General features: G+C 39.0%; 3 protein-coding genes across 3 annotated transcripts; all 3 read right to left on the bottom strand.

The window, feature by feature from the left end:
- Positions 1-366: 366 nt before the first annotated feature.
- Positions 367-2374, bottom strand: m17 (IL-6 subfamily cytokine M17). The gene is made up of 3 exons (XM_080420002.1): positions 2308-2374; positions 1291-1439; positions 367-1136 (listed from the first exon to the last, which is right to left on the bottom strand). Exons 1-3 carry the CDS (start codon positions 2360-2362, stop codon positions 672-674), a joined length of 669 nt encoding a protein of 222 aa, XP_080276128.1. The 5' UTR covers positions 2363-2374; the 3' UTR covers positions 367-671.
- A 6468-nt stretch (positions 2375-8842) lies between these two features.
- Positions 8843-16052, bottom strand: taok3b (TAO kinase 3b; the record flags this gene model as incomplete). The annotated part of the gene is made up of 7 exons (XM_080418972.1): positions 15852-16052; positions 15218-15346; positions 14270-14473; positions 12661-12900; positions 11454-11666; positions 9817-9999; positions 8843-9004 (listed from the first exon to the last, which is right to left on the bottom strand). The coding sequence occupies exons 1-7, from the start codon at positions 16035-16037 to the stop codon at positions 8843-8845; spliced, it is 1317 nt and encodes a 438-aa protein (XP_080275098.1). The 5' UTR covers positions 16038-16052.
- Positions 16053-21257: 5205 nt separating this feature from the next.
- On the bottom strand, positions 21258-22836 carry LOC308078472 (heat shock protein beta-1-like). The gene is made up of 3 exons (XM_080419648.1): positions 22243-22836; positions 21956-22019; positions 21258-21646 (listed from the first exon to the last, which is right to left on the bottom strand). The coding sequence occupies exons 1-3, from the start codon at positions 22619-22621 to the stop codon at positions 21487-21489; spliced, it is 603 nt and encodes a 200-aa protein (XP_080275774.1). The 5' UTR covers positions 22622-22836; the 3' UTR covers positions 21258-21486.
- Between the last annotated feature and the right edge of the window lie 1248 nt (positions 22837-24084).

Here is a 24084-nt window from a genome sequence, read left to right as displayed (position 1 = left end):
GGGAAATCCATGCCTGTGCTTTTGATATTTTGGTCATTAATTTTTTATCATCGGTGGGGATATGCTTTATCCCTGCTTTTGGTCAGTAATACACTAATTCAATGCATGCTTGTCCTTTGGGGAATGTAGACTGTCTGATATGTTTGATATTGTTGTTTTTATAATATAACAATTTAACAATTTAATTAAAAATGAACCCTGCACCCTTGTATCTTACTAGCCTGGGATCAAACCCAATCAATGCAACGTACAAAATGCAAATATATGACAATCACTCAAGTAGTCAACTTATTGTAGGACATTGACATGTTGCGTATTATGTGCATTATGTAACTACAGAAATAAATATGGATATTGACTTATAATTGGCAAGTTTTAATGATTCTTTATGCATCACACTCAACATGTGTTCATCAACAGTGTATTGGACCATGCAACAAATTGAACATATTGGACCAACTTGACCTGGCCAAAAATGACACTAAATGTTAAAATATGCATTATCTAATATATTCCTCTGTCATAAACATATAATAAATAATAAATAACATAAATATAAACTCAAAAGAAAATCAATGATGAGCCAGCCACCTTGATTTACCCTAAGTCCTCAATTACCAGTGTATGTAACTGTTGAAAATATACAGTATGAGGCCACATTTTGTTCATCCTCAAAACAATTCATTCGTTTGTGTCCTCTTCTTGCAAACTTTGCTCTTTAGAGTCCTCATTTCTCTGACAACATTTGACAGGAACTCCTTGTATCTCTTAAGCACCACACAGCCATAGACCTTCTGTTGGAAGACGTTCTGAGAGGGAGGCAGTGGCGTCGGTCCCCCTGCTGGCTCTGGTAAAGGTAGGTTTGGGAAGAGATTCTGATAAAGGCAGCTTATTTTATTGGACAGAGTGCTGCTGCGATCACTGACTTTCATGAGTTCTGTGAGCAACGTACTTCCAGGTGACTGTAAGTCCGTCTGCTGCTCAAATACCCTTTTATAATGTGGGAAGAAAGCTTGCAGATGTGTATAGATGCTTGCTATTCTCTCGGAAGGGTCCAGGCCTGCGATGTTGGGGTCAGGAACATTGTTAAAGGATGTCTTGCAGAACAGCTCGGAACTTTCCCCTTGACTGGCCTTCTGCAGATGGCAAAAAGCAAATCAAATAGAATCACTTGTTAATAATTCCACTGGAGCATTTGCACCAATGTTAATATTACAAAAATATATATAATGACACAATCATTGCATTTAACACACTGTGACAACAAGAGAAACCTGACTCTCTACTTACATATATTCTGATTAGATCAACAGTTTCCTTATGTATGAGCCTGGTTAACTTCAAAGACTGCTGTAGAGAAATCCCACACTGTTGGTTTCTGCATGGTGGGGCAGTTCTTGTTGAATCAACAGTCATGACCAACAGAATGGAGAGTAACGCTGAGGATAAAATGTACTGGTCAGTCAAGAACATACATCACTTGTATGAAAGCTAATTACTTGATATTGTGACTAGGAAAATATGTTACAAGGAAAATATGTGTTACAGTCTAACATAGGGCATACATAAGCAGGTATAGATCTGTCAAGAATTTAATTAATCCAGGACATAGGAGTGTTATGGTTTAATTGACAAACACTGAACCAATCGTGCGTGCATGCGTGCGCACGAGCGTGTGTGTGTGTATGTGTGTGTGTTAGAAAGCAGAAGATTGGATGTGTGTGTGTGTGTGTGTGTGTGTGTTAGAAAGCAGAAGATTGGAAGTGGTCAGCAGTTATTAACCACATTAACCCTGGCATCCCTATTTTGGCAATGTTCAAAACCATTCAAAAATAGCTGATCTACAAGCTCACAATATGTCAAATCGGGACCCGTTGTCAGCTTGTAGATCGTCTATTTTCACAATTTGTCATACAATGAAGTATATAGGGCTTAAGTGGATCAAATAATTCTAAGACCAACACGTTTGTATAATCTCAAAGCTACAGGATTCACAGACCCATGCACTAATACTCACGCAGAACCATGCAAACACTGAACATCATAATCTCCACTGTTGCAGTGGTCTCATATACTGTATGTTCATCACATTTTTAAACCTCTCTAAAGGTGCATTACAATGCGTTTGTTGGAAAGAGCCCCAAGTCTCTGACGATCAAAACTTCCCTTTCCCCATAGTATGAAACTTTGAAAATGCAGCCATCAGACATTATGGAAAATGCATTTTACTGTAAAGCCTCTAACATGATATTTTAATTGTAATTATATGTTGAAGTGACAGGTGATAATGATGTAAAAATTACTTACTTGTTGCTGGTTGTATTGACAGAGGTAAATGCATATTCTTCATGTGACCATTCATTCCCCACACAGTGCCACAGGCCAATTGTAGAGAGCTGTCATAATCACACCCCTTAAAAACTTTTTAAAGACTGAAACCACACATTTGTCATAAGAGGAAATGACGTGCTCTTTGTGAGGCAACAAAATTTCCCAGAATGTCCTCTTTTTTTTTTTTTATCCCTCCCTTTAATTATAAGTCTACCCCATACCCCACACTTTGCCCACATTTAAAGGTTTCAATGAAAAGCATTTATAATTAGTAATTCTTGTAGTTTATTGTTACATACAATAACACAAAATTCATTGAAGGTTTTATTCGTGTAGAGAAAAGAATATACGCACTCCCAAAGGTAGGTTTGAAATATTCGGCTAAAATGAACCCTGCAAATTTCACAGATAAATGTAGTACTTGGTGATCAATACTATATGAGGTCAATGATCTATGACACAGTTTACCGTGAGATGCTGCTCTGTCGCCCTCTAGAGAGCATCAGTGAGAATGTGAGAATACATTGGATACCAGTAAGGGAAGTGAGTTCACTAGAGTACACCAGGCTGCATGACAATGATGTTTCTACACTGTACAAAGAGAAGATGCTTCAAGGGGCCTACAATTAATTATTTAACCACTTGAGCCCTATATATATACTTCGTCGCACGAGAATCCGGTCTTTACTGGGTGCCCGTAAATATAGTGGGTGGGTAGAGAGGCCGTCTGTTATTGAGAAGGTCCCTGGTTCACACCCTGGTCTGCCCAGTCTGTGTGTCAAACTGCCCCTGAGCAAGACATTTAACCCCAGATCCCCTGGCTTCATATTAATGGCTTTTCCCCACTGCTCCTAATAGTTAGTTATTTCACATTATGTGCAAATGACAAATGCCCCCAAAACAACTAAAGGGAATTTGTTTATTAATGTATTATTACAATGGAGGAATGTTTACAGGTGACAGCTTTAACCACTTTAATCTGACCTGGCATGACCCCTGGCAAAAATCGAAAATGGCAAATCTACAAGCTCACAATGTGTCACATCGCGACAGAATGGCTATTTTTGAATAGCTGAAGTATAAACTAGGGTTTAAAAGTGACTAAGGGCGGCTTCACACTGGATCCGTTTGAATCAAACCGTTTCCGAGTACGCTTGGCTGGCCAGCATTCACACTGGCCAAGACTCGAGACCATTTCATTTAACAGTAATGGTAAATATGTGCCTCATGGGGGTGCTTTGGGAGATAGAATGTCATTCACAGAAGAAAAGTCACTCTAGAGTGAATAATAAAGTTTGACTGTGTTCCTGACGTTGTCTTGAGTTATAATAACAACAGATCAACAATACACAACCAAAGCAGTGTGTGCACTGGTCTTTGAAACCTCGAAATGTAACGTCGTCTGTTAATATGATATTGGCGTCACGGACGCATCCTTGGTATGACGTCACGGACTAATCCTTGGTGTATTTATCCTTATAAATACGTTCGCCACACATGTGTTTTTTGTTTATTATTTTTCACGGCTCGCGCTACTCAAACACTAGCGGGATTATTATTTCTTGTCAACATTCAAGTAGAACTATGAGAAGGTATAACCCAGCTAAAATAATGCGTCATTATAAAAAATATATAAATGATATATGATTAGCAGTCCACTTCCTTCTCTTGGAACGGATGGATTCACACTGCCGCGTTCTGTTCCCGACTCCGCAGCAATCGGACCCGAGACTACCTCCCAAGGTGGTTTCGGGTACGGTACGGTGATGCGTTACGGGGAACGGTTCGCTACGTTCACACTACCACAACATCTGCCATGTGGTCCGGGGTGCGCACCCGGGACCATAGTGTTAAAGCGCCCTAAAGCACTTGTAAATCCTCTATAAAAGCTTGTCCATGCATTTGTGTGAGTATTGTCTAGACACAATCATAGCACACCACAATTCAGCATTAACACCTAACAGAGCTGCCTTCAAGTTCCCTGTTATTTAAAAAAGAAAAGAAAATGGATTTCGCAGTTGTGCTGTTATAACTAGTCTATATATGTCCTTATTTATCTTTGGCACTTTAATCTAGCGTGTCTGTTTGTTTGTTTGTTTGATTTGCGTTATATGAGCCCTTTCACCCTGAACATCTACAGGAAGTAGAGGTCACAGGAAGGTCACATGAATAGAATTTCTCAATCATATACTTTTTTCACTGTAAAGGGTTGGGTCACCTTAACCAGTGTAGGCAATGCAGCTATGTCATCACTCCAAAAGTTTAGACTTTCTAAACTTCCTCTGTGCTGTGGTCATGCTCTCATAAGGCTGTTGTACTGTATTTCATTGTGAATTAAGCAGTGATACATCCTACATTAGATAACATCATTCATAGAACTTTCCAAGGAGGAAGGTGCTTGCAATACATACGTACTGTAGTATGTGTTGTATTAAGTGTGATTATGTTTTTCCGGCTTAGCATACCTTGTCTTTCTGCTTCACATTACTGTCTTTTCATACAGTACAGGATGTGAATGTAGCATGGTTGTGAAATCTGTCTTTCTTAGGAAAGGTTTGTCAGGTTAACGCCATTCCCGAGAATGAAATCGTAATCAGAAATATTATCTCTATCAATCTTACAGCCATACCACCCTGAACATGCCCAATCCCGTCCCATCTTGGAAGTTATGCATGTATTATGTTTGAGACTGCCTCAAAATACCAAACGATAAGCTTTTTCAGTTCAGTTTTCAGCTCATCTGAGCAGCCAGCAGGTGGGTGAAGCTAAAACTGAATTTCCCCCGCAGGATTAATAAAGGCCCTCTTCTTCCTTCTGATTAATAGACACATACTACACACAATACAAGTTGTTCACCTATAATATAGGGGAACAACTAATTATATTATTAGAAATGTGTGATCTTGCTAATTATCCAACAGAAAAGTATGCAAGGTTACAGGAAGGAGGTTGCATCAGTTTTAATGAGTACTAGATGTTCAGGCCAGCCTTCACATCTACATTTTCAGGAAAAAGCTTGTTTTGTTATACCACTGACTACTTGAGAAAGGCAAGGGGAAGCACCTCAACTCCGTCAGCATTATCTCAGGTAAACCTTGACCGCCACACCACAAGCTCTCTACCATCCCCGGGGCTTTCCAGTTGCTCCAGTTGTTTCCAAGTAAGTAACTGTTGCAGATGGTGCCACAGACTTGTCAACAGTTCAAGGAACTTATAGTTGAATTAGTTGAATGTGTGCCAATCTACACAGACATAGTGAAAAAAGCGTGTCATCAACACCCAAATCAACCCAAATCAAACAGTCTGGGTCAGACCACAGGAGATCGAGGAAACACAGGAAACTCAGAACTGTAACTTCCCTCATAACGACTACACAGCAGCAGGGTGATTTACTGAAAAATGTTCTCTTTCAAGTTTCTGGTTCAGGTTTCATGTTCTGTATGTGTGCATGTAAACTAAAAATAATATGAAGCATACATTTTATATGGTGTAGGGAAATGGTAACAATACATACTGTAAGCAAGCCAAAAGTATGATGTTGCAGTCCTGACCCATTATATCAACATGAAAAGACAACCCCACACGTTAAAAAAAGCATTGCCATAGGATGTTGATCAAAATACATATTATTTGAATAGAATCTCTTTTATTTTGCCTTTGAACCACACAGGAAATGATTGTTTTTTCTTTCTTTTTGGGAAACTCCCTGTTATTTCTACCTAAATATGTATTTCTAACATCTTAAGTCACACAATTTTGAAAAAGTCTCAAGCAAACCACTATCAAGACAGCTCAATAGCACTGTCGTGGAACTATTGGACCACAGTTTTTCATTACTGGGCAAAAGGCCTTACTGAAAAACATTAGATTAATAACCAATGTCAGAACGTTGGCTTGGAGGTGAAAATGCTGAAATCTGGAGAAGCTATTTAATTTCTTTACATGCTCTTTTCAAAGGAGTAGTAAATAATAATAATAATAATGTTAACAATGTCAATTAATTTAAAGATTTAGGCTTTTCCACACCCCAGATTAATATTGAGCCTCATACTGCAGGTATAAATATAACATCAGAAATATATACTCCAGATAGCCAATAGTAATGACTTGTGTTTTAGTTTTTTATATCCTTTATCTCTCACCCCTGTGAGGAGCATGATGTTTCATTGATGTTCTGAAGGGCTCCTGTCAAATGTAACGGGGTTGCATTCAAGACCACAACATTAAACAATATATTTCAAACTGATCTGTGATAAAATAGCATTTAATTTATTTTTTTCATACATACACTTCATTTTTTAGAGGGCGTCATTGCATGGGATACTCTAAGTGTATTCCATGAGTGTTTGAAAAACATTATACTATTTTGAATCAAGAGGGGCTCAAAATGCTTCACAATGAACATTTCAAAACATTTTGTAAAACCCATGAACATGAATTTAATCCAGTCTTCCTCCAAGACAAAAACTACAAAGGCTAATGGTGGTATTTGAAATTAAGCACCAAACAATTGTCTTTCCATTCTGTATAATGGAAAAAATTGTGCAACATGTTCTGTTCAATGACAACAGTGAACATTGCAACGAATATGTAAATCTGGTCACTAGACACTAATTACTCGAATGCAACCCAGACCAACCACTTTTTAGTATTACTGTTGTATAACCAAAGATCTAAAGAAGATCATTAAACTTAATAGGAAGTCTGTGATTCGATTTAACAGCATTTATAGAACCCCATATTGTAGTCTAGTAGTTGTTTGACATAGCAACATATTGAGCTAATGTATGACCATATATTGTAACAAAAAAACGAAAACAGAAGCAAAATCTTTATCATATAATATTAAGTTCTGTTATCAATAATAGACCAGTGTCTCTGTATGCTCTATCTATATTATCATGTACAAATATTCATATCAAAAGTTATACAGCACAATTCTCACCATTTTCCTTTACAAGACCTTTGATTGCTGAATATTAAATGATTCACAAATTTGGATGGAAGAAACAATGGTGCCGGCCTTGTTAAACAAAAAATAATATAATATATATATATATTTATATTTATATTTATACTGTATATATAAAACATACATACATAAATAACTAAAAGCTGCTTCATAGGCACAACTTAAATCAAGGCATTTGTGAAATTATCATATTCAAATATGGCGCTTATGTCCAGTATCCATAGGCTTAAAACAAAATGCTATGACCACTTTTATTTACAAACAGCTAAAATCTCTGACAGATTCATGCGTCACTTCACAACCTGAATTTGTCTTTAAAGTGCATGCAATAATAAGCAGTTTTACCAAGTGGAGTCTTGAATTGTGATAAGATACAGGTTGACCAAACTAATGCCAATTGATCCTACATATCGTCGCTGTCGGGTAGAAACCTTGTATCTCCATATTTATATATATTTTAATGTGACGTGATCTTTTATATACTTTTATATATATAAATTAATGCCCTATCAATGCCATATGATAGTGTCGTGCAAAATTTGCAGGAATAGATGATCTACAAGCTCACAATGCGTCCCATAGTAAGCTTGTACATCTGCTATTTTTTTTTAACATTTAGAAAATGTTCTCCTATAATGACATGCCCAAAATAGGGATGTCAGGTTGAAAGAGGTTAAGTCTGTCTGCGGGTTTTATAAATATTTAACCAATGAAAAGAGCTTGTGACTAAATAATTACTACATTGCATCCATTGGAACACAGGTTATTTTTTTCCATTTGCTGAAAAGTAACTGTTTGTTGTTGTTGTTGTTGTTTTTTTTGACATATTAGGTTTCCACCTGACAGCAACAATATTGAACAATGAAATGAACAATGAAAGTACTGTTGCCTAAAAAAGGTGAGGGACCGCAGTATACTGTATGCAAAGCACAACATGGGAGTATGAAAAAGTCTCAATAAAATGTTTACAAACAAGCTCTGACCTCATTCAATGACCCAATACAGTATTATTCACATTCAGAGAAAAATAAAATAGACAAAGCAGCTAAACGCCACGGTGGATTCCGCAGCTCACATTCCACAATGGCAATGTCCCTCAGTGTAACACATTAAGCATCATATGAAAATGATGGGTTTATACTTAAACATATCAAAGTGCCCATTTTTACTAAAATTTCCTGAATTTATTCAATTCATACCAAAAAGAGGAAATGACATGGAGGAAAGAGTCTGTTAAGATTTAGTGGTTGAATTTCTTGTTATCTCCAACACATAAGTTTAACACCAACTAGGCTTGATTTTATTGTTGTTTGTCGTTTGTTATTTTGTTTTACTTTTTCCCCCTTCAAGTTTGACAAAAAGAAGTTCCCATTGCACATACTGTAACACCTTGATTCTTAGATGCAATACCTAAAGGAGGGAAGAAAGCAAGAGAGAGTCATCCAGCTTTGTCATCATGGATGTGATAATGGTCAAGTGGACACGGGAAGTGCACGGACATGTATGCCGTACAGTTGTCCCTCAAAAATACATCCACTTTCATCTGTCATCCTCTTTGGGGAAGTCCAGAGATCCCAAGCTTCCAAACCCAAGCCGAGCACTTTCCACATCAAAAACATCCGTCTCTCTCTCTTGGCGTTCAAACAGGTGCTTGATCCTTTCGGTGCGTTCCTTCTGGAGTGAGGCTAGTTCCTCTTCAATCTGTTATTTAAAAAGATCATGTGATATTATGGCATTTATTAAAGGAGCCCTTCGCCCATTTTCAACCTTATCTTCATTTAATTGGTCCTTACTAATGCATATTATAAGATTTGCACAATGTCCGTCTACCCCGTGTCTCATTGGTGGGCTACGGGCAGTTCAGAAACCTGCCTACCAATTATATCGTAGACGGGGATTCCAAGCTAATAGAAACTATAGCCTTTCTCTTCTTGGAAGCCATTGTTCTTGCATTAATAAGAAATACCTAAACCTGCCTACCAATTATGTAATTTGTAGGCATCTCGAACTGTCCATATGCAGTAGCCCTCCTCTGAGACCCATAGCGAGTAGACATAAATGGTACCATAATGAGCATTAGTGAGGACCAGTTATATGAAGACGGGTTGAAATTGGGGGAAGTGGTCCTTTAAAGCAGTGGTTCTCAACCTAGTTGAAGTGGTGCTTTAAAGCAGTGGTTCTGAACGTTTTCAGGCTGCCCCCAAAACAATAATATTTGAACTGGGGACCCCCCACCCTGACAAGCACTTTTGGAATTGAGGTATTACATTTAGTTTGAGTCGGTTCCACAGATAAATATTGTGAAAATAGCTGATCTACATGTTTAGCATTTAGTTCGGTGAGCATGTACATTTCGCAAAGTAGACAGTCTACAAACTCTCAAGAGATTTGTGTAGAGGGAAAAGGGACAGGGCCTAAGTATGGACCCCTGGGGGACCCCGTTCAGTGAAGTATATGCGGTTAAAGTGGTTAATAATGTTATAGTAACACTTCACAGTCGATCTTAAACCCACCTTCTGCTCAAGGTGGGCTCTACGTATGGACACCTTCTGCTCAAGTTTCTGCTGTTCTCGCTCATGTTGGGCCTCCATCTGTGACTTGGTTTTGCTCTGGTAGGCGTCCAGGAGCTCCATCTCTTGTTGCAGCTGCTGCTTCAGAGCTTGACATTCCGTTTCCTGTTCTGCGTCTAAACGCATCTGAAGACCAGGCAAGAGAGAGGCAGTTACAAAAACATTAAATGCAAGGTTACATTGGGACCCTTTTATCATAGACATAGACAATTATCAAAAAATAAGAAATACTGTAGCATTTATCAGAATTTCAAATAATTTAACTTCTGAAACCTTATAGACTTGAACGGGGTCCCCCAGGGCTCTATACTTGTTTGTTTGTTTGTTTGTTTGTCATGTTTATTTCGAATATGTTAAAAAACAGAATATTTCTTTCTTTTTTTTGCAAATCACAACAATGAGAATCAGATTAAAATATAGCAAAAAAGAAACAATAAGAAAAAAAAAGATAGAGAAAGTAATCAAAACATATCCGAAAAGGATATGTTTTGTCTCTTCCTTTTTCCCTATACTGTAGGCCTACACCTAATCTCTTTGCTGAAAATAGCCAATCTACAAGATCACAACACGTCACATTATGGCGTGATGTGAGCTTGCAAATTTTGCTAATGTTTGTCTATTTTCGCTGCATATTCACCTGTAATGGAATGGCATGCCCAGAATAGGGACATTAGGATTGATGTGGTTAAAATCACTTCTGGTATCAGAAAAATAATTGCTTTAAAGTGATCATGAGGAAAACAAGTCAAATGTCTTGGTGACATTGATACTGAGATGGTCAATGTTCGCATACAGAGAAGGCATTTGAGTGGTGTAAGACATTATAATAAATATATAAATAGTACTACAGTACAAAGAGCAGAGTTTGTGTGAGAATGTCAAAGGCCTCATGCCTGATTTACAGTGTATGTGGTTTCGCCGTGCTGCGCACCGCCCTTTTATGCCCATACGTACAGTATATGGAGTACCCTGATGTCATCAATTGACGTCATAGTACTGACCTGCTTCCAAATAGTATGACAATGGATAGTGCATTAAGTACTCTGACAAGGGGTACGGATATTGCATAACCGAGGGGCATGCGATCCCAATGGGCATCGCCCTAGTTTTAGAAAATATTTGAACATTTTTTAGCGGTGCAACCGCTCCTATAAGAGGGTTTAGGACCCATCCGTGGTGAAAGTTTTTCTTTCCGTCGTGAAAATGTGTCTTTCGCTGTGACGCCATGCTGTGGAAAACACGCCCATAGGCTAAGCTTTGCAGGAGGTGCTGTGATTGGCTAGCGAGACACATGATGAAATTAACTTCAAACTTCGCAGACGCGCTGTGATTGGCTAGCGAGACGCATGATGAAATTAATAATAATGTAAAAAATGTAAGCACGTCACTTCGCAGGACGTGCTGTGATTGGCTACCGAGATGCATGATGAAATTAATAACTCATAAATAGCACCGCTCACTTCACACTGGGTGTGTTTTTTTATTTAAAATGTTCGCCTATAATGACATGCCCAAAATAGGGACGCCAGGTTGACAGTGGTTAAAGACTGGCGAGAGATCAAGTTCAAGTTCACTCGTACCGCTTGTGACGCCATCATTTCATTGATGCTCTGCTCATACTGCTCGGCCAGTATAGCCAGCTTGCGTGTCTGCTCCTCTTTCAGCGTCTTCAGAATGATCTTATGATCGCCTTTGGGAGACACTTCCAGCTGGTGGTTCCTCAGAGCTTTGTACTGCTTATTTTGCACCTTGCATGTGTCCTGGAATTGTTTCTTAATCTGCATCTCCAGTGTCTACAGAGGGTTAAAACAGAAATACATTTGATAGATAATTCCTGTTTGTTCCATACTGAATTTACATGGATTTTTTGGGGCCTGAGAGGGAAAATGTTAACTGTAAATATTATCTCTGCTTGTGCAACATAACACAAACCTAAACTATTCTTGGGTTGATTGAAAAAGCATTACATACATTAACCACATAAAATGATTACGTTAGGGACAACATGAAATAAAAAAGGATGATCTTGTTCCCTGGTAATTGCAACACAAAAATGAATGATTAAGGATGCTGATCATTAATTGATATAAAATAATAGAGCAGGCAGCCAGCGTGCGGCAACCAGCTGATCAGTCAGTCTATGAAAGTAATATAAACTAGACAATTTCAGGAAATTGCACGTGTGGTTGCCCCAATGTAAGTCGTGGTTTGCAGCCACCGGGACACAAGGAATTCGTAGGGGAAATAGCGTTTCTATGACATAACGGTCCAATGTATCATTGACATCCCCTTCGGTCACAAGTCAAATCACTTATGGGGGTGATAGAGTGATTCAAGTTTACAGCCAAATGGTATGGAGTATGTGTGTGCTTTTCATTCATCTGTCACATGACTCCTGAGATCATGTGTAGTGTACCTAATTTGGTGAAGACTGGGTGTTGTTTCAAATTTCGGGGTGATCGGACGATGTCAGTTAGCCGGTCTACAAACTTGTAGATTGGGTATTTTAGGCATGCGACACTAATAGGAGTATACTTTGGCGACCATAGCTTAAAGAGCTACCGTCTGGTAATCCAGACAGTCACCGGTTCACATCCCGGCCTGCCCAGTAATATATGTCCCTGAGCAAGACACCCCTAACCGCTCCCCCCTTCAAGCGTTCTTCATGACCATGTGAGCAGCCCTCAGCCAGGTGCAGCTGAGACTAAATTCCTCCCGTGGGATTAGTAAGGTCTACAAATGAAAAATAAAATAAATTAAGCATAAACGAAAGGTCCATGCATGTACCTTGAGATTCCTGGGCTGCTGTCGCTGCTCCAGGCTGTGTTTTCTGTGCAGTTCTCTCTGTCGTCTGCCATTGTACTCCTCCTGGTTTTCCAACTCTGTCTGGTGCTGCAGTCGGATAAGCTCCATACGTAGCCTCTGCAGCATATGTAGCTGCCTACGCTCCAGGTCCTGTGTGGACTCATCCTGCCGGATCATCAGGGCATGTTCCATCTCCTTCTGGGTCCTCTTCTTGTTCAGTTCCTGAGACATGGATCTTTATTAAACACTTTTTCAATGACAAACACACATAGGCCTACACATATTCAGCTTTCCATCGAATGTTGCTTGTGGTAGGATATTTGTATTAATCAACCATGACCAAGATACCAGGGAATCAATCAATCAATTGGATCAATTTGTATAATTTGCATTGCTTGATTTGAACACTGCTTTAAACATTTCCTTGAGTTTGAGGTTCTCCTTGAACCCAATCTTGTTTGCCTGCACAGAAAGAAATGGTTCATTTCATGACAGATTCCGGTTTGTTCAAGTCAGTCAACAGAAACAAAAATTAAGGTTCATTTGAGTGTCCCTCAAGATGCATTCTTAGGTCTTTATTTCACTTTTACATGCTTCCACTTACCCATACCCATGCATTTGGTGTTGACTTTTACTCATACGCAGATGATACACAACTTGATATTGCAATAACCCATATTGAAACCTGCATTCTACTGTACATATATTAAAAGACAGAGAAAGTAACTTTCTTAGCCTTAACCATTTGAACACTATACTTATTTGACCAGATTCCCAAGGGCTATATTAGGTTTGGTCTCCCACACAGGAGACCGGGGTTTGAATCCCGGCTAGGACATGAAACTTACAGATTGCAGCTTTACAGCTTAAAGTCCCACTCTTCTCTGACACTTTTCTGACAAACTAAAATAGGCATCCTAGTAAGCACTTAATGGGTATTTTATGGGTAAAGGTCTGAAATGTGTTACAGGAGATTTCTAAGGATCATACTTTCATTCTATCAACATCTTTAGATCTGTGCCTCAGTAGTTTCAAATAAATATGATGCAAACTAAAATCAGTATCTTAATGTAGAGTACATTTGCTATTGAATTGGAATTTCTATATTGTTAACCTTCTCTGGTTTACGAATTAAACTGAATGTGTGTGTACACTGTAAAACACTGTGTTCATTTAACAGAGTGTATTAAAATGTAACCAAATGGACCACATTTGTACACTCACAGAGTTACAAGTGAATAAAACTGCAATACGGAACTTATTTAAATGAATACAATTACATTTTAACCAATCTCTATGGTAGAGTATGTTAATACAATATAACTAGTACATTATGCAGTGGTTGAAGGGGGTTTCCCTATTCTTGTCGAGAACATCAGACCCCGGTGTCGGCTAGGACACCTACTGGTTGACATCATAAGTGCAACATCTCCACTAGTCGAGCAGAGATTCCATCTCGACAGAACGGTAGAAATTTGGTCTCTCGTGCATAGGACATACAAGTTATGGTTAAGCTGTAACACTGAGGATTTGACTGCTCACACAGATTTGTCCGTTTAGTTTTTGTTTCCAAGTTAGAAAAGCACATTACCTCTCTCATTTGCTCCTGTTCAAACTCATGCCTCTTGACTACAGTCCGGCGTCTGAGGGCCCTACAGCTCCTGTCATAGACCAGTCTCTGCTGTGCCAGCAAGTGGGCCTCCTCCTCAGCCTGGGAGCGTTGCATTGTCTCTTTGTGCCTGGACAGACGTTCCTGCTTCTCCTCCTTAGGTGTGTCAGGGTCTTCGCCCATCTCCTTTAACACACGCACACACACACACACACACACACACACACACACACACACACACACACACACACACACACACACACACACACACACACACACACACACACACACACACACACAAATCAACAAACGCGTGCACAAAGGTGACAGAAGGTAACTTTGTGTCAGATGTTTAATACAGCCCATCAGGTACATAATCCTATATGTATGTTGTTTAAAGCATTGGTTCTCAAAGTGGGGTCCGGGGACCCCCAGTGGTCCTTGGGGAGGTACCAGGGGGTTCCCAGCAATGAGTTAATTTTGCATTCAATTCAATTGAACCACTTGAGCCCGATATACATTGGCTATTTGAAAATAGCCGATCTACAAGCTCACAATCGTGTAGTGAGCTTGTAGATCGGCTATTTTCAAAAGAGAATCTTGCAAAAATGTTTTACATTTGGAATATCTTTGAAACATTTTAACACAAATCTTGTATGGGGGGTCCCTGGCACAAAATATTTTCAGATGGGGGTCCGCGGCCAAATGCATATCAATTTGGGAGTCCTTGACATGAAAAAGTTTGAGAACCACTGGTTTAAAGTGTATAATTGCTTGATCCTCTTGTGCAGGATGACTAACGTGATTAGAGTACTACGATCTAAAAAACAAACCCATCTAAAATTGTTTGAGAAAATGTGTTTTGTAAATAAATTAACAGACATCATTATAGCTGTTCATAACTTCATATAGCATTCTTGTTGTATTTACTTCTTTCATCTTGTCTTTGCAGAGCCTGTACTCCTTTTTCTGGTTGTCTAAGAAGTTAGTCAGCTCCTTCCTCTGCTGGGCAACAATCTGTTGCTGTATCCTCTTTTCCTCAGCTGTATTTGACTTCATCTGTGAGTGAACATGCACATATTTCATTAATAACCATTATGAATCTGTGTACTATTGTCATCACAAATGCAAAACATGTAAGACTCTGACTTATACAGTAAAATCCTGAATGTTGTGAATGAATGGACCCGGTCCATTTGTTGTACATTAGCATAAAGGATTGTTCTGTGTACAGTCAATTACAGCTGTGGTTCTCAATGTGGGTTCCAGGGGCAATCCAGGAGGTACCAGCTAAATGATTGATAGTTTGGAACCAAATTGACCCTTACAGGTCTGTAACCCCCGAGTCCATTTGGTTCCATTCATACACACTCTGAGGATTTGACAGTGTAGATTGGGGTCCCAGAATTAAACATCTTATCAATTGGGGGTCCATGGCATAATAATGCATAATCAAACTGGGGGTCCTTGAAATCAAAACGGTTGACAATCGCTGAATGACAGTGAATCTCATTCCACTTAGTTGCACCATGGAAGTAAACGAGACATGCTGTTCAGGCTCTACCTCTTTGTCTGTTTGAGCGGCGTGCCGTTTGGCCAGTCTCTCCAGTTCAATGTAAGTGTTGTTAGCATGTGTCTCTAATTCCTTCTGCAGCCGGAGCCTGTGCTCATCCATCTCGGCCTTTAGCCTGTTCTCCAGGGCGATCAGCTGCTTCTGGTGCTGCCGCCGCATGCGCTTATACCCAGACATCTGCTCCCGCAGCTCAAAATCCTGCTCATGCTCCTGGATTTACCTGGTGACCTGCACAAAGGAAGCAGGAAGTGAAAGAAAGAGACAGAGATCACAGAGACAGTGACCATGGCGGGTCAGTTGACTATTGGCCTTGTGGTCAGAGAAAGACCATTATGCATTAATACAACAATAAGCTTATAGATCTGCTATTTGTGGTGACACCTGCGTGGAACTAATAATTCAGGCTAGTGGTACAGGTCTTTCTTTCATTAAGACATTTGCCAACACTATAGAAGGGATTTTTGGTAATACTGTGTTATTACACAAAATGCAATATATAATATTTTGTTAAATTCAAATTGTTGACTGTTGAATGACAATAATTAAGTGGAGATTGTATAGTATTGTCTATAGTATCTATTACGCCATTCACATAGATTCACTTTCATAGAGACTAATCCAATTAATATTCTTCATTAAATAATGAATGAACCAACACATAGTAATTGCTATAGTTTATTAGTGCATTTGCAACAGCAGCCTGTATTTGCCTCCTTTATCGTAACTCTCTAGCCCTATGAGTACCCACAGCTGACAAACTCAGCCATATATTTCTGATATCTTTATCAAGAAAGGTTTCATTAAATACCACAATTGGTCTGTGGCACTGTGTTTCTAGCATATAGTACCATGGGCATTGTGCAGTACTGGAGCACAGAATAATCTAGCCACGAATGGAGACCTGAAGCCTCATCTGCAAGGCTGTATATTCAAGAATAGAAATCTATCAGACATGGAAGCAAGCCACTTGAATTTGATGACAAAAAGAAATGATGTCATGTGATAGAATAACACCAGAGGCGGAGATTTATATTGGATACAAGCAGATGCACACAAATAAAAGCAGAGGCAGAGAGGGGAACGGAGGATGGGAAAAAATGACACCCATTAACAGGATCCGGTTGCCATGACTACTGATGTACAGCTGAGAGGACAGAAAGAGCCTACACCCCCCAACCCCCATTTCTTATGCAAACAGTGGGGAGAGAGGGAGCGTGCCTACCAAAGATGCTGATTTGATGGTGGCAATGTGTTCACAGATCTTGCAGTCGAGAGCCCGGCTCTTGTGAGAAGAAGTAGGCCGCAGCTCTGGCCTGGCGTCCCTGTGCACAGCCTCATCCCTCACGCAAGCATGGTCCTGCAGGGGGGGAGGAAATAGAGGAGAGACAGGGGGTGGGTGCTTCCCAGGCCCTCCGCACTCACTGTTACTGCCGTATCTCCATGAATCCAGCACACTTCCTGCTTTAAATGCATCGTTCCCCTGCTTGCTCTTCTGCTACCGCCTGCAGGTCCTCACTAAAAAAGAACAGGGCACCGCCGAGCAATTGCAGGCACCATCAAGAAGCCAGCCACTGGAGGTAGTCCTTTTTCCCTCTGCCGTCCCCGACCCTTGCTTTAGGTGGCTGAATTATGCAGTGACTATCACTGAAAATGAGAGGAGAATAGAAGCGGTGTGGAATTAAAAAGAGAGATCACTGCCAGTCTTCTTCTCCATTTCAAAATGCAAGAAATGACTGAATGGAAAAATCCTCTCCCTGTGTTCCCATGATCACATGTGAGACCATATCTAGAAATATTTAAATCAAGACGGGCACATCCAAACATATTCTCCCTGTGACTATGTCAGTTGGTGATCCGTTTATATTCCAATCAAATATTTTGTCCTAGATTTAGAGCTCACTGGTTCATGGTGGTTGTTTCTAGTGCCTTCTATTCATCTCTTTCCTCTCTCCGTCTTTCACACTCCCCCTTTCTTTAAAGAGACATGCAGCGATGCTGTAGCAAGAATCACAATTCTATGAGCTCAGAAGTTAGAGATGCTATAAGATTTAAAAGAAGTAATTCATACAAAATAAATAATTACCTAATGCAAAGGAAACACACCCATGTGTATGATAGGCTACACTATAGGCATGGATGGGCATATGGAATGTAAAACAAGAGTAATTTGCTTTCATAAACATAAACTACAGTATTATCGTATACAAATATACAACACAATGTGTTTTTAAATATGCCTACTGTACAGTATAATAACTGAAAACTATAATGTGGAGGAATAAACTACAGTATGCATCACATCTTAAAATTATCTCCAAGAGATGTTTCATTAACATTTAAAAGAAACACAACACATAAGAAATAGACACACAGACACGTGAACATACTAAATGAACAAAGTATAGGCTAAACATTTATATTAAACCTTAAAACCACAAACAACACAAACAATAGTTAGATCACGCCTGGAGGTCATGTTCTTTCTCTGATTTGTATTTAAAAATGACACCCTGGATCTTACATGTATACAGTATAGGCGTGTTTGATTTGAGAAGAAATATGAAACATAAAGGGTACATCGCAGCAAGACACATTGTGAGCTTGTAGATCAGCTATTTTTGGCAAAGAGATTTGGTGTAGAGTGAAAAAAAATAGGGAACCAAGTACAGTTGCAACTTAGGTAACTCTTACTCAGAATAGAGGGTTTAAGTGGTTAAGTTAACAGAAAAGCTATCCATCCAGAATCACTTGTAAATGAGCTTTCTCAAAACTATCTAGAAAATAGTACTCCTCTGAGCGGTCTTCGCCAGGCTGGGTGGCCTACCGAGGGCTGTGTCAGTCGTGGGTTGTCAGTGTTTACAATGTGGTTCAACTATTCACATTTGTGTCAGTGGAGGTGCGCAAAGTCACACAGATAAACACACACACGCACACACACACACACACACACACACGGACAGGGGCGAAAACATAGTCTTCGTCTCTTGGCCTATCGGCCTGGCAGAGTAATATGCGGAGTATTACCATAATAATGTATTCATAATTTATATGTAATCTTATTCAGCCAAATGTTCCATTACTGTCTCATTGTGCAGTACTCAACTCAAACACTGGATGCCACTGTTTGCTTTTGAACAAGTTTGTGTGGCTTATGTACTTATCCCCTTGGCTTGAAGGAGTGTTGCTCCTTACCACTTTTCTAGTTTTACTTTGATTTAGGTTGCATCTCTCCTTGTTGTTTTGAGCAAGGAATTTATTTTCTTACATCACTTTACCACCTGTCCAGTAGGTACCATTGAGGACACTGTCCTAGTAGTTTCTGCTTAATACATATTTGTATACATGTGGCATAATGATTGCAGTTACCTTTGCCCATAAAACACCTCAATAGAATGTAGTTTACCTCAGTATAATCCCACCATTGTAAATGTGAAATTTGCTTTATTAGAAGCATACAGTGTGTCAGTATCACATTAGTAGAAAAAACTAAACTGCTCTCAGAGCAAAATGGAATTGTAGGCCTAGTTGAGTTCATATACAAATTAACACATTATTAAACCACACCAAAGTCTAAACTTAGCCATAACCAGTGCACAACCTTAAATACAATTAATTGATTAAATAATACCAAACCCATGTCAAAACTTAACCATACTAACAGTGCCTAACATTAAATAAAATGTATTAATTAAACCCACACCTTAAACTTAACCTCTTGAACATTAGCCAGAGTCAATGTTCAAGCTTACAATTCGTTGCAAAGCAACACGTGAATTTGTCGATCGGCTATTTTTGCAAAGAGATTTGGTGTTGATGTCAACTTTGCTTCTGTTTACTACGTCTAGAGGGTTTAACTAAATATAATTAACTAAATCCATGTCTAAATGTGTGCAGGTCAATGTGCTTACATCCTTTCTAGCGTGGCCATCTAGTGAAAACCTGTGCACTGGACAGAGGGTTTCAGCACATGTAGCATTGGTCATCACTCATCAAGTTTCAACCCACTCCATGTTTGGCACACAGTGGTTCTCAACCTGTGGGCCGGGGCTCACTGGGTGGGCTGTGAGGATACTGCAAGTGGACCCCCAAATAATTGGCAAAACATTAAGATTCTATTGATTACATAATATTAATGTTAAGAAAATGTCATGGTGTGTTTTCTTTAGAATCTTGAAAAATGGGTTTTCAAGATTGGTGGGGTTTTTAACACCACTTAACATGGTGTTAAGTGATCAGATTTCAGTGTGTGGAAACATTAAAGCAGGACTACAGTGCCATCTTGAGGAAAATCTGTCAATTACCCTGAAAAGCTCAAAACATTTTTTTTTTTTTTTTAAATCAAAAGACAAAGAACAACACACCCAAAAAACTGAAACAGGTTTATTTTTAATACTGTATACAGTATACTGATTTTCACTATTGCTATGATTTATGATAACACTTGTATTATGTCTAACAAACCTTAATTCAAGACAACTTAAACACAGTTGTTAATGAAGACATAGACAACATAGAGTGTTCTGTTAAATATGTATTATTAGTTTTAACTTTACATTGTTTTAAATGTCAACACATAGCCACTCGTTCAGTCGATCTGTCAGTCCAAATCATTTCAAACATAATCAGAGAGCCATTTTGTCACAAATTAAATTATTATTTTCCGACTCAGGCACATGGATAAGCGAGTACATTTCTACAGGCACGTGAATTAATCATTCTTCAGTAATCTACTGTATTCTCTTTACCTACCTTCCCAGATCTATAGTCAGACTTTCTGGCTGCAACATCCTCACCTATACCATAGGTTTATATTGCTGTCTTGTGTTCTCTAGTCAACAGATTGACTGAACCTCATTCATACTCCCTCATCACACAGTGAAACATTGTCTAAAATGTTATACGACCTGTTAGACTTAACATTGATGCAGAATATTAGAATTTAAACTGGATGTCCAGGACACAAAGCTTGATCCCCACCCATACATAGTCACCATTTTATTAATGCATAATTGGTCACCAGAGAAACCTGTGACCTTGATAGCTCAAATGTATCAGGATCATCTACCAATGATATCCTCTCCAACAACTCCTAACAGTTACAGGTGCATCTCATTTCTGAAAACTGGTGTAAAATTTTACATTAGGAAAACCTGACTGCTATAACAGGAAAAAAATAAACCTAATCATGTAAGTCCTCATGGACAATATTATAGTAGATGGCCGGTAAATAGTGTAAACTTTATCCATTTATCATATGCAGTATACTTGGAATCTACAATATGTATGTGATTATTTTGAAATCATGTTATTTGTTTTCTTTTTTCTGACCAGGTAAGTCTTAATGATATTATATTTACAATATTTGTAAATATAATATCAGACTGAGAGTCAGTCGTTTGTTTCTGTTTGTATGTGGTCAGTGTTGTATTGAAAATACTGACTTGACATGCCAAAGGCAACGATGCATATAGTGTCCAAAAAACCCAGAGCAGTGCATTGCCATTTCAGCACATTACATTTAGTATGCTGTATTGTTTAAATTACATTGTTACAAATACACACACAAGTCGATTCCACAAATCTATCTTTGTGAGATACCATACTGTAAGTTTTGGTCGCTATAGGTTCACTTTTCCTCATCCTGCTTGTGCCTGATCTGAACAGGGATGACAATCTCATTGGCTGGTTGGCTGGTGATTGTCCCAACGATGGGGGCCTCGACAGCCAACACTCCATCAGCAGAGAGAGAGGAGTTGATCTGCTGCAAGTCAACACCGTCTGGTATCCTTAAAAAGAAAGAAAGAAACAGAGCAAAATGTGAATCAGCAACTCTGGAAACCACCAAGATGTTCAAACCCTTTTAAATGATGTTGTATATTTCAATTTTAATTGTTGTACGTGTCAATTTTAGGAGATTTTTAACCACCCCTAGAACTTAAATCCTGCCCCCCCCCCTTCACTACCACAATCATTTCTGTTCTACAGTGGTTACTGTTCAAATAAATAATTGTTTTTGGCATATATATGGCAATATTTTGTTTTCAAACTGACATTTAATTTCAAGACATTTAATTAGTTCTTCTGTGACTACTTACTTATATTTTCGTGTGAAGCACCTTGAAACTGATCCATGCTCGTCCTGCCTTTCTTGATGATTTCCTTCAAATGATAAATGTGGAATTTAAAAAAGTAAACTTTCCAAATTGCAGGACACAGATACATTTCCATTCAGTCTTATGATGGATGGATGCAGCATACAGTATATAGGCCTAAATATAGTCTTTGAAGTAAATGTTAGGTATTTTATTCTTAGGTTTAAACCTTATCACAATATCTTGCTTGTGTCTAATCAGAAATCAGATTTTTTTTTGGTGTACAGTACCTGATATTTGCAAGTACCCATCCTTTGTTGCGATTGTAATCTCCTCAGGAGAGAACTGATTGACGTCCAGGCTGATCTTCCATCTGTCCTGTCCTATAATTTCAGACACTCCTACAGACAGTTGTGTTTGGAGCTTCTTGCTCGGCACTTGCTCATTAAATGGTAGCAGAACAGGAGAATGTGCAAAGCCTGGCCAGTTGAATGATGCTAGCCTCCTCTTAGCCCAGTCTAACCAGTTCAGATCACTAGGGTCCAGTAAAGGAGGAAGGCCGAAGTCTTGCTCAAAGATGCGGTTTGGTTGTGTCCAGTTGGGGAAAGGATCCCAGTTCACATCCCTGCGGAAGATTGGACGGCATAGTTCTTTGTTTTGATCGCCCATATCCAAGGAGTCACCTTACAGTACGTGGAAAAGATGTTGTAACTGCAAAGCCAGTGGTTCCTTTGCACCACCCTGACAAACAAGTCTTAGTTTAGATTAATGACCAAGACAGCACACAAAGCGGCAGCTATGTTATTTCCTCCCAATGGTTAAGAGTTTCCTGGACAATCCCGCTTTGTGCAGCAGTTGCGATGCATCTTTATATACCCAGCAGATTCACTTTAACACTTATCAAATAGTAAAAATGTCTGTGGGATGAGAATGAGCGCACTGTCATGGGCTGGGTTGTTGTTCTTCTGTTGCCCTGGGACCTAGAGTGGATAATGTTAATTATCTGTATTTATAACTCAGGGGCGTACATGTCAAGTTGTTTGTGGATGACTCCAACAGCAACAACCAGAGACCTTTTTCACCGATGGCCTCTGCAGTCTTGTCACATACTGGTGTTCTTTGTGTTCTTCATTGTGATCACAGCTTTGTGCAAAGTGAGGGAACAGCATGTGCATTCAGAATCCAGCCGAGTAAACAGCAGGAATATTTAGCTCCTAAACATAAAAACAAACAAACATTTGAACATAATTTCAAAATAAAATGACAAAAACCCTACAGTATACACTGGGAATGCATGTTAAATGGATTAACTAATAAGACATAATGAAGGACTGAGAATGCAGGGTGCACACACATCGTCGTACGATTTCATGTACGATTTCATCTACAAGCTCACAATGTGTGAGCTGTTGTATTTCTGGTGTGTGGCACCGTCTCATGATGGAGCATAAATGAGGCATAAGTCTGGGCCCATTGGAACCTTGGACAAATGATAAATTGACACAGAAATACTGACGCAGTAGAGAGGTGGTGTGGAATTTTGACACCGAGAGCTGCATCTTCATGACCACTGTTCTACATGGGAATGAGACCAAGCTGTCCTAGAATAAATCACTGGACCTGTAACAGCCAAAGGGGTCAAATCTACTACACCCACATCACCAGCACACTGAGAACTGATGATCTATGATCTAATAGGTTATCACATACGTAAGCTGTGTGGAAGTCTATTCCACTCTGTTTATAAGCTGATGCAAAGTTCATGAACTGATGTGTAAAGTGTATTAACCCCTTTTAACCTGGCATCTCAATTGTGTTAAAGTGTTAATGTTAAAGTATTCATCTTGTAGATCTGGTATTTTTGGTATTTTTGAAATAGGGCTTAAGTGGTTAAAATATCCCACCCAGTAGTTATATCTTAAATGCTACTATTTTCGTTTTTGTTTTCTCAAATTAGTATGCAATTGAAAAAACTAAAGAAAAGCGGTAGTTGATTACTTTTAAGTTTATTATCCCTAAGCCTTTTTGCCAGTTATTTCTTCCAAAATTGCCAGGCTCCTTTATTCATCATAACATAAGCCTAGAAAATAACCTCCCAGGGTAACTGACAACTACACATTTGTAGTTATCAC

Source organism: Gymnoscopelus braueri (genome assembly GCF_963280865.1).
Source record: "Gymnoscopelus braueri genome assembly, chromosome: 22".
In the NCBI taxonomy this organism is placed as follows: domain Eukaryota; kingdom Metazoa; phylum Chordata; class Actinopteri; order Myctophiformes; family Myctophidae; genus Gymnoscopelus; species Gymnoscopelus braueri.
The sequence above is the reverse complement of the archived record's forward strand: the minus strand, read 5'-3'. Positions and strand labels throughout refer to the sequence as shown.